General features: G+C 46.4%; 1 protein-coding gene across 3 annotated transcripts in view; it reads left to right on the forward strand.

Moving 5' to 3' along the window:
• Egfr (epidermal growth factor receptor) overlaps positions 1-17,454 on the forward strand; it is a 39,695-nt gene extending 22,241 nt beyond the window's left edge. Inside the window, exons 1-5 of one of the 3 annotated variants that reach the window (XM_017231712.3) lie at positions 3,644-4,927; positions 12,345-12,567; positions 12,633-13,807; positions 13,876-14,008; positions 14,072-17,454. In XM_017231712.3, coding sequence (XP_017087201.2) covers positions 4,597-4,927; positions 12,345-12,567; positions 12,633-13,807; positions 13,876-14,008; positions 14,072-16,523 — 4,314 coding nt within the window. In that variant the 5' untranslated portion in view covers positions 3,644-4,596 and the 3' untranslated portion in view covers positions 16,524-17,454. Of the gene's footprint in view, positions 1-3,643; positions 4,928-12,344; positions 12,568-12,632; positions 13,808-13,875; positions 14,009-14,071 lie in introns of those variants that run through there. The other 2 variants (XM_017231713.3, XM_017231714.3) reach the window with 2 other exon arrangements.
• Positions 17,455-18,377: the final 923 nt, after the last annotated feature.

Raw genomic sequence — 18,377 nt, forward strand, 5'->3', positions numbered from 1 at the left:
CAGCCAAAAAGCTCCCCAGCGTCTTGGACGGACGCTCATATTTCACACTTCACGACAAAGCGATTAAAGTCGCGCAAACAATCTGTTATTGGAGTTGTTGCAATTATGTTTACAAAGACATTAAAAGGAACGAAAAGCGAACGGACAAAATACAAATAAAATCAAAAAATACCCAGAGAAACCCAGCAAAGCGAGCTCCGAGCTTAAAGACTCGACAAAACCCGACTCGAGAGACGTTCAGGCGTTTTGAGGCACACTCTTTTTTATTATTTTGAATTCTTTTTTTTCCTTGTTGTTTTGTGTTTTTGAAACGTGAGTCGTGCACCAACAACAGGAACAACATCAACATCGAAAACAACAACAACAACAACAATGTCAGACGACGGCGGCAATCAATAAAAAAAATCAGTAAAACAAAAAACCCAAGAAACGAAAAAACTTTTATGCTAAAACGATGAGATGAAGTCAATGTTTCTGCGTATTTGCATGCATGCTTATGGTCCGGATGGAGGGGGGGTTAACTGCTAAAAACTGATGCTATATAACTCTACAGGCCAATTAGCCAGAGCCGGAGCGGGCGAGGAATGTACATATCAGCCTGGCCCTAAAGAGCCATCAAAGCCAAATGTGCCGCATCACGTTGCTGGCTGGGATGATGTTGCTCCAAACAGTGCAATTAGCTTTAATTCTAAGAAGCTTTTACGGCCATGTGACAACTCGAATGCTGATGAAGCATAACACAGCAGCCGAATTCTGATCAATCTATCATGGGGGAATGTATCTGTATCTTTACTTTGCATGTATCTGTATCTGTAACAATGGTGTCGGGCAAAAGGGCTCGATAATCCAATTATGCGGCCTGGGGTGTTAGGGCTGGCACGCGCTTAAAGTTGGCCAAAAAGTAAGCTCAATAGGCTCTTAATTGGACTTTATATTCTTTTCATATTTTCAATCCACTTTTTGGCCATTTAGGTACAAAACATGTGGAAGTAAAATATTGTATACATATTTTTCTTAAAATTGAATTTATGATACATATTTTTGCTGATCAGCAAATGTGCAACACTTCACAATGCTGCAGATTCGTTGCGCCTTATGGGCACTCGAGAGGGCTGTCGGGCTGTCCCGCTCACTTTACTTGCCTCTAACCCCCCCCCCCCCCCCCCCCCCCCCACCCTCTGTGCGCACTTGAGCGCCTCCTGAGCCGATCTTTTGTTACTGTTAATCTGCGTGGCACTTGAAAGTAACGCCTCGACTTCATCCGACTCGGAGTCTGACTCGCAGACATCGATGATGCCGATGATTCCGACAACCTGTAGAGAGCCCAGGCCCAGGAATCACTTCAAGGGTCTTCTTCTCTCTGGTTCTCGAGGCTTTCTTTTGAAATTTGGAAAACTAAAAAGAAAAAAACAGAAAAGATCATAGACAGATGGAGTGCGGTGGAGTGCCTGGGATTTTCAGGAGTGGGGGAGGTAAGACATTTCTCCCCGCCGCCTGGCATTTTGTACGCTTCATCAAATGTGTATGGAGAGGGTCTGAGGGCTTCTTACACCTTTCGTACCTTGTACAAGGTTTACCTGTCGAATGGCTAAAAAAAAGTAAAAAGTGGAGATGGCGATGGCGATGGAGTGCCCTGAAGAGGTTGCGGAGTTCTCAGATCGTTCTCAACTCAATGTTCGATGCTGTCAGTTGCATGCTCTTCGATTTTGACAGATGATTCTGTACGGGTTGGGCACTGGTTTTGGGATTTTTGATTGAGGTCTTCTCGTCTCAGACAGCTATTAATATGTTTGATTATAGCTGGCGATCGGAGCGCAGAAGACTCAGAAAAGTAAATAAATCTCTGCGGCGCTTTCCCCCTTTCTGGTGTGTTGTCTAACCAAGAAAGTAGAAACGCTTTTCAATTTAAAAGTATTTTCATGCTCATTGTTTTTAGAGAGACAATGCAATGCCTCTTGAATCGCAGCGTGGGACTCGCTGTCGAATTATGTATTTGCGCTTTTCCGAGTGCACCTTTCGTCTCCTTAGCAAAAAAAAAAAAAACGGGGAAAAGGTCACAAACGCTCTTACCTGACACCGCGATGTCCTTTTTGGCCCCGATCCCGCAGAGCACATGGCGCAGGCGTAAAAACCCCGATTACTTGTGGGCTGGAAACAGGTGAAGACCGAAGAGCGAGCGACCGAATATCAGAGGTCCAAAATCTGAGATCTGCCCTAACAATGTTGACAACGGTCGAACAGAAATCGTTGCCAAAAGACAAATCCGTAGCGCCAGAGCCCACGCAGGCGCAACTCGCACAGATACAGATACAGATACGGGCTCACACACAGATACAAATGCTGAGATCGAGGAGGGCGGCAATATTGTTAGCGTATATGGCAACAATGCCCACTCACACTCGCACACTTGCACACTCTCGCAGGTGAGAAAACAAGAGAGAGAGAGAGAACTAGCGCTCAGAGAGCTCTGATATTGCTACCTGAGCGGGTTTACGAATTCGCCGCGAATTCGGTGCAACAACAAATGACACTTAACTACAGAACAACAACAACAATAGTGCCAAGAAATTGGGATATACACAACGTCCCCTACCTGTGTGCGACCTGCAATCAATGCGAATCTTAAATGCCCTTTTGACCAGCTGTCAAAGTTACAAGCCAGCCGGATTATCTGCCAAGATTTGCTATTGGAGGTAGGGCCGAATATTTGGAATAAGACCTTTTTTTTGGTGGCAAGTTAGGAGCTAGAAAAACCTGAATGTTTCTCCAATAGTTAACCTTTCTAATAAATATTACATATTTTATAATATAGCATTATCGCAACTCAAAATCATAAAGGTTTAAAAATACTAGTGTTCTTACCAAAAAAGATGGCTTCATTATATTTTCTTAAATTAAACTATTCTATTCTAAATTATATTTCAAGTTTTGAATATCAGAAAAAGGTACATACATTTTAGATATATTTTAAATTCGAAAGATACATGCCTATGTACCTCTTTAGCTTACATCACTAGCTTTTGTTAAATTTTGAAAAGTATCTTGTCTCATTTTTCTGTTACTGTGTGGATGGGCTTTGTATTTGTTAGTTCCTCTTGGGCACTTGGCTACTGATGGAATATAAGTACTATTTATTAGTTTTTGAAAAAGTTTTCCTAAAGGATTCTTCTTCCCTCCTAAGTATGCTACAGTTTTTAAAACTCCTATTTCCACCAAAGAATTCGAATTCTAATGTAGAGCATTAAATGGTCTGGGAAATTGCTCAATATTTTGCCGTATCGTTTCGTATTACGACGACTTTTTAAAACGCTGCTACGTTTAAGATTACCTGTAGATGCCCCCGCTGTCCAGGTGAGCGCGGGGAAAAGAGAGCTCTCGGGGCAGAGACAGAGACGGGGAGAGAGCGAGGTGTGCAGCTGTGATCGGTTTGGCTATTGTGAGAGTTTCTTGGCTTTATTTTTTTTTTTGACCTGATCTCCGCTTGAGATTTTGCCTCAGCAGCGGGCCGCTTACCTTTTTCCAACCAACAATTTTTACCTGTGCCCGCTCTCCGAGATACTCGGAGATATGTGTATATGTGTATATCTGACTGGAGAGGGAGAGAAAAAGACTTTTTGGGCTACGGCGGTGGCTTCGCTTTTGGTTTCAGTCTCGAATCGTACTTGTTGCTGCGCAGACGCAAATCGGTCGGAACGGAACGTATCGTCCTCGATCGTCCAGAAACAACAATCTTTGCTCTCGATCGGATCGTGGCGATTGCTAATTTGCGCTTACCCATCGTGCTAATCGAGGAAAAATACAAATGTACAAAACCACATGAGAAATCGGTGAAATCCGTGATATCGGCTATTGGTGAAAAATAAGAAACAAGTGCTCCGGCATATATTATACGTTATTTTGTGAATTCCCCGCTAATTGGCCAGCCACTGAGCCAGGTCAGGCCTTTTCTCCATCCATCCAATATCGAATTGCGGTGGCAATTGTGTTTTTTTGTGCAACAAATTAAACAAATAAAAAAATCAAGAAAACTAAACAAAAAGAAAGGGAAAAAGCTAAAGAAAAGCAAACCAACAATTGCTTAGGGCCATTTAAGCTGCGCCTGCGCGCGCTCCTTAACCTCAAAGTCTGTGGACGACAAGAAGCTGAATACAAAAATATATAAAAAGCCTTCGGACGACTCTTGTGGCTCGTAATGTGAAACTGGTTCCAAACAAACACACTCGTACACACACACTGGCAAAGCCACACACACCCAAGCAAACCCACTCGAAAACACAAACACACACAGTGAAATGTAAACACCAACACAGTGGCGAATTGCAACGACAACAGCTTAAAAAACAAAAAACGCAGCGAAAGAGTTGAAGTTGAATTAAAATTTATGAAAAAGTATTTATTTTTGGCACGCAAAGCTGACCGAGCAAAAAAACGCAACCGCAAGTTCGCCAAAAAGTCAAATATATAAGAGCCAAAGATAACCCTATGACGTCAGGGGTTATAGCTCGGACCAGGGCTTGATTGGAGACCCCAAAGCTTGGCTTGACCAACTGCAGAGACCTGCTGTTGGCCCACCCACAACATCGACTCCCAGCAAGAATGCTGTTACGGCGGCGCAACGGCCTGGGCCTGCCCCTGGTACTCCTGCTTCTGGCCCAAATCATTTGCCGTTGGCCGGCTTCTGCGGCCCGTGATCGCTATGCCCGCCAAAACAATCGGCAGCGCCACCAGGACTCGGAACGGGATCGTTACCGCTACACCAGCTCATCCGCTAAAGATCGGTCCCGAGGAGGTGGCGGCGGCGGCGGCGGCGGAGGAGGCATTCATGTCGGCCATGGCACTAACTTTGCCCTCGGCGTGGGACCCGGTGGCGTGACTATTGCCAAGCCCCTCGAGGAACAGAAGTCCAACGAGTTTGTGAAAGGAAAAAGTAAGTCCACAGGATCATCCATATATACTCCACCATATCTCCCATCCATCTTCGTCAAGACACCCCATCCATCACAATGTGTTTATGTAGATTTCGGCTGCCCATATATCAAAATAATGAGAAAAAACTAAGAAAAAGCCAAGACAGCCAGCCAGCCAGCCATATCAGCTTGGTTCTGTTTGGGGTTTTAGTTTGCTTTTGAGGCATAGCTTGGGGTTTCGAATTCTGGGGTTTCGGTTTCTGTTTTTCGGTTTTCGTTGCAGCGATATGCTGTTCATTATCTTATCGCGGGTCGTGTGCACGGTGGGTTCTTGTTTTGGTTTTGTTTGCCTCTTATGCTGCAGTGCATATAAAAACATATATATTATATGATATACGTGTATGCATCGGCTGCATTTTGTATTATTAGGTCTTATCGTTAGGTGGCTAAACAAGGTAGCACGGGGTATGTAGGAATTGTGCAAAATCTGATACAGTTTGATACATATATATAGACAAATTTTAATATATTTTACCTTTCTTATATATTATATATATATTCCTTTTCATGGACCCCAAATCTAGCAGCTAACGCCTTAATAGTTCTTTTGAAACGCTTCCCAATCTTATGCACTATATATTACGTATACGTCAGGGTACCCCCTTAGTCCATGATCGCAGCTCTGCTTATCTTATACCTGCCCTTTGCTGCTACTCTCACCTGCCCTGTCTCACCTCTTGACTTGGCGCTGGCTTAGTTAAAGACTCTTGTGTGCACTATCGCCCTCCGTTTTTTGTTATTTTTGGGTGCCCCCGCCACCAAATCAGATATCACCGCAAACAACAAATACCATAACAGACACTGATTAGCCAAGGAGAGCATTTCGTAATGTCAAATGTACAAGGTCTGCGGCGTAGAGTTAGTTATGTTCAAATTGTTTCACTTTTCAGCCTCTGTCTGGGTCTGCGTGCACTTTCCACTGCATCAGCAACAATTGCAAGTCAGAAACAGAACCAGAACCAGAAACAGAAACAGAATCAGCAGCGACTAGCGACACAATTTCCAGTTAAAATTGCAATTCAAAATTTGTTGACTCGGCGGTTTGGCTTCTGGAGGTTTTTCCCTGGAGGTTTGTGGGTTAGAGTGCTGTTGGACAATTACTACGAACGTCGTCGGGTGGCTATTTGAACAACCATTTGGGCACAAATGCTCGTCGGCCAATTTAATGAACAGCATTGCGTGCTTAGTATCTTCGTATCTGTTTGCACAATACTTTGAGGCAAATATTTGGCGGGCAAACAAAAAAAAATATATATTCAAGAAAAAACAGCCATGCCCCACCATCGATAGCCAGTATTCAGTGATCTTGTAGCTGCAAATTAATAACTGAATGTGCGTTCTTCCCGCCGCCGGTTCACCGGCAACTGTGCAAATATTGATAGGAAAACTTTGGCCTCGGCGGGGCCTCTATGCTAATGGGGTGGCATTTGCGCCATAGCCGGATATGGCTAGATAAGCCAACGGGCTATCGGGCCCCCCAGCCCGCCAAGGATTCCGCTGCCGCTGGGATAAGGCACTACTAGTTTCCATACTGTAACCCCATTTTGAAGTTTTTTTTCCATTTTTTTGCACAGACGATCGCTGTCACAATGCCTTTTCCGCTGAAATGGCTCGAGTTGTTTGCTTATTGCTCTGGCTCTGGCTGTTACTGTTACTGCCATTTTTTGTTGCTCTGTTTATGACCATAAATAAGCACAGCTGCGAGGAATATGCAAATAATGAATGCTAGTGAAAAGCCTGCACGTGCAAGCGAATCGAAATGCCCTGAAAAGTATGGATCACAGTGGAGAGGAGTAGGGTTGGGGGCTTGGGAAAATCTAGCAACTGGCGGTTACTATATTATTAATTGAATTTTAACGTCTTAATGGCCATAGCCTCCCCTCTCAAACAAATTGATTGTACTCGAAAAAAAGTCCCGCGAAAGTCTGGGCTTTCCCGGCAATAAACCTATATTCCTAGGAATTCTTTATTTTTGTTTGATAAGATAACCTCTAGGTTTAAAATATATTTCCTTCATTGGAAAAAGCCTTATCAATTATCTTCTCAGTTTTATTCGCATACGTGTCAAAAGGTGAAAATCATGGGTGTCAAAGGTGAAAAAAATAATCTTCTTCTTCGTGAAATCATTACTTTCTTTTGAAATAAATATATTTTTGTTATAATTTTGCAAGAAATGAACAAAAATAGCAGGCAGCATCTTAATAGGATTTCTGTTGAAATATTTTTATATGAGTTTTCGGGGAAATTTAGATTTTTTGAAGCTGAAATCTCTGCATGGCTCACCACCTCCGCCACCTATTTACCTAGGTACCTCCCCCCATAGATACACCCATACACACACGCTTTCGGGCCATCTCTTGACGGCTTTGAGTGTGCGTGTGTGAACGCTCGAAAAACCGCATTCCATAGACAGCATTGGCTTTTCTGAGTCCGGAGTCCAAACCAGCATCCTCAGAGCTCCCAGCCTCTGCCCCGGCTCTCCTCTAAGCTCTGGCTAATTACCGCGTCAGGCACGCGCTACCCTGTGCCTGTGTGCGCGAGCTGTTTGTATCTGTGTGCGCTTTGCATTTTTCTATAATACTCCTGATTAAGCCATCATATCAGAGAAATAATGGCCAAATTGTACTGCCACAGCAGCTTTTCAGCCAAGTTGAACTTTAAGGCCTGGTCGTTTCATATTTGTATTTCTGTTTTGCAGTTGCTGTTGGTGTTGCAGTTGTTGTTGATGCATTAGCGTTGCACTTACCTTTAGCTGTTCAACTACTTCCAGCAATTTTGTGCCTCAAGTCGAAATACTGGTTTTCTAAAACCCACACACACATGCACTGAGCGGGAGAGCGAGTGCCCAGGGAGAGGGATCTTCTCTCTCGGGCTGCTGCGATTGCGCAGTCTCACTTGTTGATTGTTTTTTTTTCTTAAGTTATAGAGTTCTTAAGGTTTTTATTTATCAAAAATAAAATATAGAAAATAGAAAAGTAGATGTAATATTATAAACTTGTATGGTTTGTTTATTTTATGAACTTTTGAACTGCATTAACCTCTTTGCCTTTTCTTTATACTTTATACTGTTACCTCTTTTTGTACCTTACGTGGGCGTTCGATTTCGAAAACTGAAGCCAAAACTCTAGGCTGTCGGTTTTTCTGCCCACGAATCTCGTATTATTGTGGCTTTTGCTTCCGAGACTTCTCCCCGATTTTCTTTTCCCAATCGTCTCTCTTTCTCTGTAGCCAGTTCTATGCCTAAAAATAGTTGCGAATTGCGAAAATTTTCAAAAGCCAGGCAGCAGACCAAAAATGGCGCCAGGGCGTGCTCATTAAGCCAGAGTCAAAGCCATAGCCGAAGCTGCATTCGAGCCCAGTTGGGGGCTACCATTCGACGGGGGATACGAGGCAGTCAAGAACAAAGACTACGGGCCACGAGCAGCGGGCTAAAAACAATGAGCTTATCTAATCCAGCAGGCTTGGATGTTCTGGTTGCTGTTGCTGCTGCGGAGTTGCTGTGTTGCTGTCGTGCCTCACGACCTTCGTACACGAAAACCCGAAAGCAGAAGAAGATGCTGATCATGATGACCACTATATCCAACAAGGGGCAGTGACAGGGGCTGGGGTAGGGGCTGGGCAGCGAGGCTGGGTGCCTGGAAAACCAGCCAGATGAGCGCGCCACAAGGCATCATCATCATCGTCGTTTTGGCTGCTGTTGTTGCATCTTCGTTGTCCGATTTGCCTCTGAGCAGGCACTGTAAGAAATTTGTGGGTTTGAATGGGATAAACCATATAATATGTAATGTGGGCCTATCACAAATATTTCGAGATACATCCAATATTTGCTTAAGTTTTCTGTCAGTGCTGTTGTTTGGTGGACCGTCGATTGTCGGTGCTTTGTTGTTGGGACGACTTGGCTCGGAAATTTGTTATGCCAAGCTGAAGATGCGCCTGCGCTTGCAGCGTTTTCTGGCGAAGATGGCTCCTCCTCCTCCGCCCAGCTCTTTGCCACGATCCAAGGCACACCAGCACCACCACCCGCTGCAGATGCGCTTATTTGCCTTCGCCTTCGTGACGCCACGACTCGAGCATAGAACACAAAAGCAATAAAAGCAACAACCGCCCAAACAACAACAAACACGAAAGAAAGTTGCCGCAACAGCATTCTGCAAAGCAATCGCAGAACAAAAAAAAATCGCCAGAGAGAGGAAAATTGCAAAATCCGCGCACGTAAGCGGCGGCTTCGGCCTGGCGGAGACTGCTTAAGCCGTAAGCTCCAATCAGACTGATCACCAGAAGCCCCTCCGCCCCACCACCCCTCGACCGTAATGAGCCGCGTGTTTTTAATGGCCGCACAAATGAATTTATTAAGCACTTTTACACAATTTCATTGTAAAATAGACGCGTGCCGCGCCGCAATGGTCTGAAATTGTCGCAAAACAGTTATGAATTATTTATGTGGCGTTTCTTCAAGAAAAAAAAAAATGGAAATAAAAGAGAAATAAACGATCAAGACGATATGGCGATCGCATTGCAATTGGTATCGGAATTGGACTGCAATGTGGACGTTAATCTATGACACCTTGCGATCGAGTGGCAGCTGCATCATCTGCATATGGCGCCCCCATCGAAACTTTCACCACAACAGAGGAGATCCATGGATCAATGTACTTGTACATCAAATATCTGGATACCGGCCGTGTATAACCCATCGGGCTATCTAGCCAGAGGCAATAACGGAGTCCGGTGCCCGATAATTTGATCGAATCAAAATTGGTTTGCTGAGGTAGGCTTCCCCGCCTCCTTGAGCATCTCCATCCCCGGCGACGCCACTTTTCGATCTCCAAAATCTGAGAAAACAAAGCATTCTTAATGCCCTTTTAAATCTTTTGTTATATTACAACAAAATCTAGACAATTCTTGTTCTTCGTGTTGCCGCGGGCAAAGGTACACAAAAATGTTGCCTTGCCAGCAACAGCAACAACCAAAATGGTAGAATCCAATGAGCAATCCAGATGGTCTTGGTTTCGGTTTCGGGCCATGAGTTAAAAATCTTTTCCACGAAATGAAAATACATACAGCCGCACTCTGAGATACACAGACACAGATACAAGACGCTGGGAAGGGAACAGAGCGACAGATACAGATACAAAACGTGAGCAACAAAAACTGTTAAATGCGCAGAACCGGCTGAGCGAGTCGGGTCCGCTGCAGCAAAGCCAGAGTGCCAGAGGGAGATGGGTGGAGAGGGAGCGATAGAGAGGGGGCGAACGTCAAGAACGTTTTGCGTCTAGGCCAGAATCGAGGAAAAACTTCAGGTCCAAAAGTCAAAGTGGCCGATGGAAAAGCCAAAGAATCGATTATGCAGTCTTCTTGCTTTCTTCTACCGATTCCAGCATCAGTTGCACTGAGGGAAATAGCTTAATAATAGAGGGTTATAAGCCCTCTAAAATTCTTAAAAAACTAGAGATTTTCTCGCAGTGCCCTTGCAGCTTCTTGAAGCCTGGTGAAAAGGCAAACGGCAGCCGCAAACCCAACTCAAAAAAACAATATTTAGAAAGTCAGCAAGCAAAGTAAAGTTTGAGGAATGCGGTTGCCTATTAATCAGTACGTCCGGCTGGGGGGCAAAGGGGCAAGGGTAAAGGGGGTGTCCCGGGGTGAAGGGCAGCTATTGAGTCGTGTGTGTTGATGGCTTGGCATACAAATCGATAAACAAATACAGAGATTTTCCTCAATGCGAGAGTGTTGGTTGATTAATCTCGCGATGCGATGCTGAAGTTCGTTGCCTAAGTCTTTTGTTTTAATGAGCACATCATGAGTTATGACTTTGATTTGTGCTGAGCTGAAGCTCCTGCTTCTCGCTCCTCGCTTCAAGCATCGACTTTGGGTCGCCCTGCCACTCATTAATGTTGCCACACTTAGCCTTAGCCTAAGGATTACAAATTAGCCTTTTTGTGTGAGCCTCGTCGATGCTGTGCCGAGGCGGGCGTGTCTCTCTGGCAGAAGAAGAAAAATCGCAAAAGCCCCACCAGGCTCGGCGGCGATTCGCAAGAAACCCGAGTTTAAGCTTTTGCCTGGCAGGGAATCCACTTTGACAACAGCCATCGTCGTGGCTTAAGTTTCAGGCTTGGGACATGAAAAACCTGGCTGATAAATTGTCCGCGATAAAGCCCAGTCGCGGAGCTCGACTTGAAAAGGGTTTCGTGATGTCGGGCTCTCTGGTATGAGAAATGAAGGCGGCGACTCTGGCTGCTGCCCAGCGGCAACCGGGACGAATACAAAAAACAAAAAAAGCATCAGAAAACAAAGCTTAAGAATTTGTACGAAAAATTTTTGCGCTTCGATTGCTGTAGCCGCTTTTGATCAGTGTCCAGCGACAAAGTCGAGGTCCCAGTCGTGGCCTCACCTTCGGCGCATCTCCGCGACAACCTCAACCCCAACCCCAACCCCAGCTCCAACCCATATACCAATCCCCACCCATTCCAGAGGAATGTATGGGACGCATATCTGGGGGCATTTAACTTTTTCTTCCCATCGCCATAGGAATTTCTCTCTGTTTCTGGCGACAGAAATATTTTTGCCTTTGGTTCGTTCGACGTTCTTTTTCATAATTATGTGTATTTCTTCTTCGGTTATTTGTTCAAAGGAAATCAATAAAATAAATGGGCAGATGCTGCAACGTAGCGAGCGGCGGCCATTTTGTGGATAATTAGTTGGGTGCACCACGATATGTAGGTTTGGTCTCTGGTCTTTGGTCTCTGGTCTCATCTTAATAATAGGTTTTCGGATGTGGGTGTCCCTCTAACTCTGACTCCAGTTCTTTCAACTCCATGGCACACTTTTGCGGCCCACACGGATGGCCCACGTACATAGGTACATGTGTGAGCCCTTTTCGAAGAATCTGTGATGAATATATATACAGCATATGAAATTGTATCTATCGGATGCAAATCAATGAAGTTGTCGCCGAAGATGTTCGACTAGCAAGCGGCTAAAACAGGTCGCTGACTAATGATAAGAGACCGTCTGGGTCTGGGTGCGAGATGAGATTCGAGACTGCGTGGGCTGCTAATTATTAAAAACGCCAACTGACTTTGAGTCTGACTGAGCCGCCCACTGGTTTCGTTATTGTTTCTACCTCATTTTATTGCTTCCGAGCAGCCAACAGTAATGCCGGAGTCTCTCTTGCTCAGCGAAGCTATTTCCGTTTACGACTCGGAGTCGAACTGAAATTAATTTCCCAACGTGTCCGAGCATAAGTCAACACCTACCCGACCTGGTGGGCTGTGGGATAATTAGACAGTTTAGGGTCAGTTGAGACCCTTTCGAAAAACACATTAACCTGTAAACGCTCCCACGGTACTAACGATTTCCCTTTTTATTTACTCGTTGCAGTTTGCATTGGAACCAAGTCTCGGCTGTCGGGGCCCTCGAATAAGGAGCACCACTATAGGAACCTGGTGGATCGGTACACGAACTGTACCTACGTGGATGGCAACCTGGAGCTGACGTGGCTGCCCAACGAGAACCTGAACCTGAGCTTCTTGGAGAACATCCGGGAGGTGACCGGCTACATTCTGATCAGCCATGTGGACGTTAAACATGTCAAGTTTCCAAAGTAAGTTTCATCGCCAACTAGCCACCTTGAGGCATATCCTGACCCTGGGTCTTTCTACTTTCCAGATTGCAAATCATCCGAGGTCGTACCCTGTTTAGCTTGGCCGTGGACGGGGAGAAGTATGCTCTGTTCGTCACCTACTCCAAGATGTACACTCTGGAGATGCCCGATCTCCGGGATGTTCTCAACGGCGAGGTGGGCTTCCACAACAATTACAACCTTTGCCACATGCGCTCCATTCAGTGGAACGAGATCCTGACGAACAATGCCAATGTGACCTACAACTACAACTTCACGGCCCCGGAGCGACAGTGTCCCAAGTGCCACGAATCCTGCTCGAAGGGCTGCTGGGGCGAAGGACCCATCAACTGCCAGAAGTTCAGCAAGCTCACCTGCTCGCCCCAGTGTGCCCAGGGTCGTTGCTATGGTCCACGGCCCCGGGAGTGCTGCCACCTGTTCTGCGCCGGCGGCTGCGTCGGGCCTACGCAGATGGACTGCATCGCCTGCAAGAACTTCTACGACGATGGCGTCTGCAAGGAGGAGTGCCCGCCCATGCGCAAGTACAATCCCACATCCTACGAACTGGAAGCGAACCCCGAGGGCAAGTACGCCTATGGAGCCACTTGTGTCAAGGAGTGCCCCAGCCATTTGCTGAGGGACAATGGTGCCTGTGTGCGCAGCTGTCCCCAGGACAAGATGTCCAAAGAGGGCGAGTGTGTGCCCTGCAACGGCCCCTGCCCCAAAACTTGCCCCGGCGTGTCTACCCTTCACTCCGGAAACATTGACTCCTTCCGCAATTGTACGGTTATCGATGGAAACATTCGCATTTTGGATCAGACTTTCTCGGGCTACCAGGACGTTTATCCCAACTATACAATGGGTCCCCGCTACATCCCTTTGGATCCTGAGCGCCTCGAGTTGTTCTCGACCGTTAAGGAGATCACTGGCTTCCTAAACATTGAGGGCATCCACCCGAGATTCAAGAATCTGTCGTACTTTCGGAATCTGGAGATTATCCACGGACGCCAGCTGATGGAGAGCCTTTTCGCCTCCCTTTCCATCGTGAAGTCATCACTCTACAGTCTGGACTTGCGCAACCTCAAGAGGATTAGCGCCGGCAGTGTGGTCATCCAGCACAATCGAGATCTCTGCTATGCAAACAATATACGATGGGGGGCGATCCAGGTGTTGCCGGATCAGAAGGTGTTTATCAACGAGAACCTTCGAGCTGATCTGTGTGGTAAGTATTTCTCACAACCATGTGGTCTTTTAATATTCTAATCAATTGTCACACCTTCCACCTTGTAGAGAGAAATGGAACCGTTTGCTCGGATCAGTGCAACGAGGATGGTTGTTGGGGAGCCGGTCCAGATCAGTGTCTGAACTGCAAGAACTTTAACTACAGTGGCACCTGTATAGCCGATTGCCGTAATATATCCAAGTAAGTACTACTTTTCGACCATGACGAAGGTCAAACTCTAACCATTATCCTTTTTCCACCCAGTGCTTACCAACACGACGGGAAGACGTGCCTAATGTGCCACGAGGAGTGTAAGACTTGCTCCGGTCCTGGCGCGGAGGCTTGTGACGAATGTGTCCATGTGAGAGACGAACAACACTGCGTTTCCGAGTGTCCCGAAAACAAGTACAGCGACAATGGGATCTGCCGCAAGTGTCACGCCACCTGCGAGGGCTGCACTGGGCCCAAGGACACCATCGGTCAGGGCGGATGTACAAGCTGCAACCTGGCGATCATCAACAACGATGCCACTGTGGAACGTTGCCTGCTGAAGGATGACAAGTGTCCGGACGGCTACTACTGGGAGTACGTGCATCCGCAGGAGCAGGGCACGCTGAAACCCCTGGCCGGAAAGGCCGTTTGCCGAAAGTGCCATCCCCGGTGCGAGCTCTGCACCAACTATGGCTTCCACGAAAAGGTCTGCTCCAAGTGCACCGGTTACAAGCGGCGAGAGCAGTGCGAGGACGAGTGCCCGGTGGATCACTACACGGACGAGGATCGACGGGAGTGCTTCGAATGCCATCCCGAGTGCAAGGGCTGCACAGGTCCGGGTGTGGAGGACTGCATAGCATGCCGCAACTTCAAGCTATTCGATTCCAACGAGACCGGTCCCCACGAGAACTCCACCATGTTCAACTGCACCTCGAAGTGCCCCCCGGAATTCCGTCACGTCAACTACCAGTCTCTGTCCATCGGACCCTACTGCGTCTCCAGTCCCCCGCGAAGCAGCAAGATGACCGCCGGTCTGGATGTCAACATGATCTTCATCATCACTGGAGCCGTCCTCACGCCCACCATCTGCATTCTGTGCGTCGTGACCTACATCTGCCGCCAAAAGCAAAAGGCCAAGAAGGAGACTGTGAAGATGACCATGGCCCTGTCTGGCTGCGAGGATTCCGAGCCTCTACGACCCTCTAATATTGGCGCGAATCTCTGCAAGCTAAGGATTGTCAAGGATGCCGAGTTGCGGAAAGGAGGCGTTCTCGGAATGGGAGCCTTCGGCCGTGTGTACAAAGGTGTCTGGGTGCCGGAAGGTGAAAACGTCAAGATCCCGGTGGCCATCAAGGAGCTGCTCAAGTCCACGGGTGCCGAATCCAGCGAGGAGTTCCTCCGGGAGGCATACATCATGGCCTCTGTGGAGCATGGAAATCTTCTCAAGCTCCTGGCTGTGTGCATGTCCTCGCAAATGATGCTGATCACCCAACTGATGCCCCTCGGCTGCCTGCTAGACTACGTCCGGAACAATCGGGACAAGATCGGATCCAAGGCCTTGCTGAACTGGTCCACACAGATTGCCAAGGGCATGTCCTACCTGGAGGAGAAGCGACTGGTTCACCGTGACTTGGCCGCCCGCAACGTCCTTGTCCAGACCCCCTCGCTGGTCAAGATTACTGACTTTGGTCTGGCCAAGTTACTGAGCAGCGATTCCAACGAGTACAAGGCGGCCGGAGGCAAGATGCCCATCAAATGGCTGGCCCTGGAATGTATCCGCAATCGGGTCTTCACCAGCAAGTCGGATGTGTGGGCCTTTGGAGTTACTATTTGGGAACTTCTGACCTTCGGCCAGAGACCGCATGAGAACATACCCGCTAAGGACATCCCCGACCTCATTGAAGTTGGCCTGAAGCTAGAGCAGCCAGAGATGTGCTCGCTGGACATCTACTGCACCCTGCTTTCCTGCTGGCACTTGGACGCCGCCATGCGACCCACCTTCAAGCAGCTGACCACAGTTTTTGCGGAGTTTGCTCGCGATCCGGGTCGCTACCTGGCGATACCCGGCGACAAGTTCACCCGCCTGCCGGCATACACGAGTCAGGACGAAAAGGATCTCATTCGGCGGCTGGCGCCCATGACAGATGGCTCCGAGGCCATGATCGAGGCCGATGACTACCTCCAGCCCAAAGCCATGCCCGGTCCCAGTCATCGCACAGACGGCACGGACGAGATACCCAAGCTGAATCGCTACTGCAAAGATCCCAGCAACAAGAACTCGAGCGGAGGCGACGACCAGACCGACTCCAGCGGCCGGGAAGTGGGAGTGGGAAATCTTCGCCTGGATCTGCCGGTCGACGAGGATGATTACCTGATGCCCACGGGTCAGGGAGCTGGACCCAACAACAACAATAACACAAACAATCCCAACAATAACATGGCCGCTGCGGGTGCCACCGCCGGCTACATGGATCTCATCGGAGTGCCCGTGAGCGTGGACAATCCGGAGTATCTGCTGAATGCACAGACTCTGGGGACCAGCATGGAGGCGCCCATACCCACACAGACCATTGGCATTCCGGTGATGGGAGTGCCCGGGACACTGGAGGTCAAGGTGCCAATGCCAGGCAGCGAACCGACGAGCTCCGACCATGAGTACTACAACGATACCCAGAGGGAGCTGCAGCCTCTGCACCGGAACCGGAACACGGAGACGAGGGTGTAGCCACCACCCGGCCTGCAGCTCGAACTTCAGCGGGATCTTGCCACACAACAGCCAAGTGCCTTTGGAAGCCATGCGGATCGAGTGGATGGGTGTACTCCAGTCTTAGAGATGGGAGCCCCCAGACCTCGTCCGTAGAATTGTATATTACTATCCGATATTACTCTCTAGTGTACTTAGCCAGTCTTTCTACTCCGCTACTAAGTGTATACTTCTCTGTCCTAGCCTCTATATGATGAGTAGTAGTCAGCAGGATCGCACTTGCGCATCCTGCGCCTGTAGATTCCATGTAATTACGAGAACAAAACACCGATAGTGCATTTCTTAGACGTTGCCGGTCCAGGAGCCTGCCAAGATCCCCTCAGCCAGGATCGGCCCGACCGGAGGGCGCACACTAAGCTAAACCTACATATTTCTAGTTCATTCAGCTGCATAAAAATAACCTTCTCTATTTGTAGTTTAGTTTTAGAAGTAGTGACTAGTTTCCAACTGTGATATATTTATAGGAATCGACATAAGGACTTATTTTTCAAACACGATGAACAAATCGAACGTCTCGACCAGATAAATACAAAATAGTAGAAATAGCCAGATACCGATCTTATGCAATTTTAGGCCTAGTTTAAAAATCCCATTCGATATCAAAACTTTGACTAACCGGAAATCAAATCCCGAGCGTGCCATGCATCCATCGATGCAATTCTCCTAAAGATTTCGAATAATTTGTTGGCACACTAGCGTGTAAGTGAAAGTCTAGGCGATATGTTACTGATCAAAGATATATAAGTAATCCACACAAAAAACATATATGTAACTCGAATATACAACATACATGTCTACTTATTTGCCAAGTGCGGTTATGCATAAACAAAAATATTGTAATTTAATTTAAATTAGGCTATTTACATATACACGAATATATATATAAAATAAAAATATTTTTTAATAAACATAAAATGGTTGTTATTATTGGAAAACAATTAAGCAAAACTGGTTTGGCTGGGAGTCTTTTAGATAGATATTCTGACTTCTTAAGAAGTTTTTTCTAATACAAATTTAAATGATAAAGAGTATACATATATCTCGAATAATCTAATGTAGTAGATAGGCTGATTCTGTTGAGATTTCTAAATCTGTTCTTCAAGGGGCAAGAAGAGCGAATAAAAATTGGTATGGGCGAATTGAAGTTTTGAAGCTGAAAGCTTTTTAAACAAAGCTTTTCGATAGTAAGCTTTTCGATAGTGCCATATCTAATAAAAGCTGGTATTTTTTGGCGCCGTTCAGAAATGGCCACATTGAAAATTTAAAACTTAACACTCCCAAGAGAAAGGTAGACCACATACACGTACTTTTTGCTTTATTTAAATATTCAATTGAGACAATTCGAATGGTTGTTCTATAGAGGGCGTGGTCGCAAACTGTATTTTGTTGAATATATCTATATTTGCATGTAATTGGATTCGTATTTGAATTGGTGTAGACTATTTAGATGTCGGTTCGTATATATTGAAAAAGTTATCCCATAGTTTACATTCATAAAAGTTCAATTACATCAATTATGTACTACAAAACTATTTTCGCTGTGAGTTACATTGTTTTTTTTAGAGTTTATATTACTTTAGCATAGGTTTTCAGTGTTTTGTGATTGTGTGTTTGGTGTGTTGGTTGTGTATGTTCTGTAATTTATGCCACCGACGATTCGTGGCCAATTTGATTTAATGTAACACCTCAAGGTAATTTGCAGTAGGTGGTATACTTAGAGAAAACAATATACGACTTAAACGCAAGGTTAATAAACAAAATCAGTGCTGGGCTCTTGGTTCACTAAATGCTAAAGAGAATACGCACAAGTCGAGT

Source organism: Drosophila bipectinata, chromosome 2R (assembly GCF_030179905.1).
Source record: "Drosophila bipectinata strain 14024-0381.07 chromosome 2R, DbipHiC1v2, whole genome shotgun sequence".
Lineage (NCBI taxonomy): Eukaryota > Metazoa > Arthropoda > Insecta > Diptera > Drosophilidae > Drosophila > Drosophila bipectinata.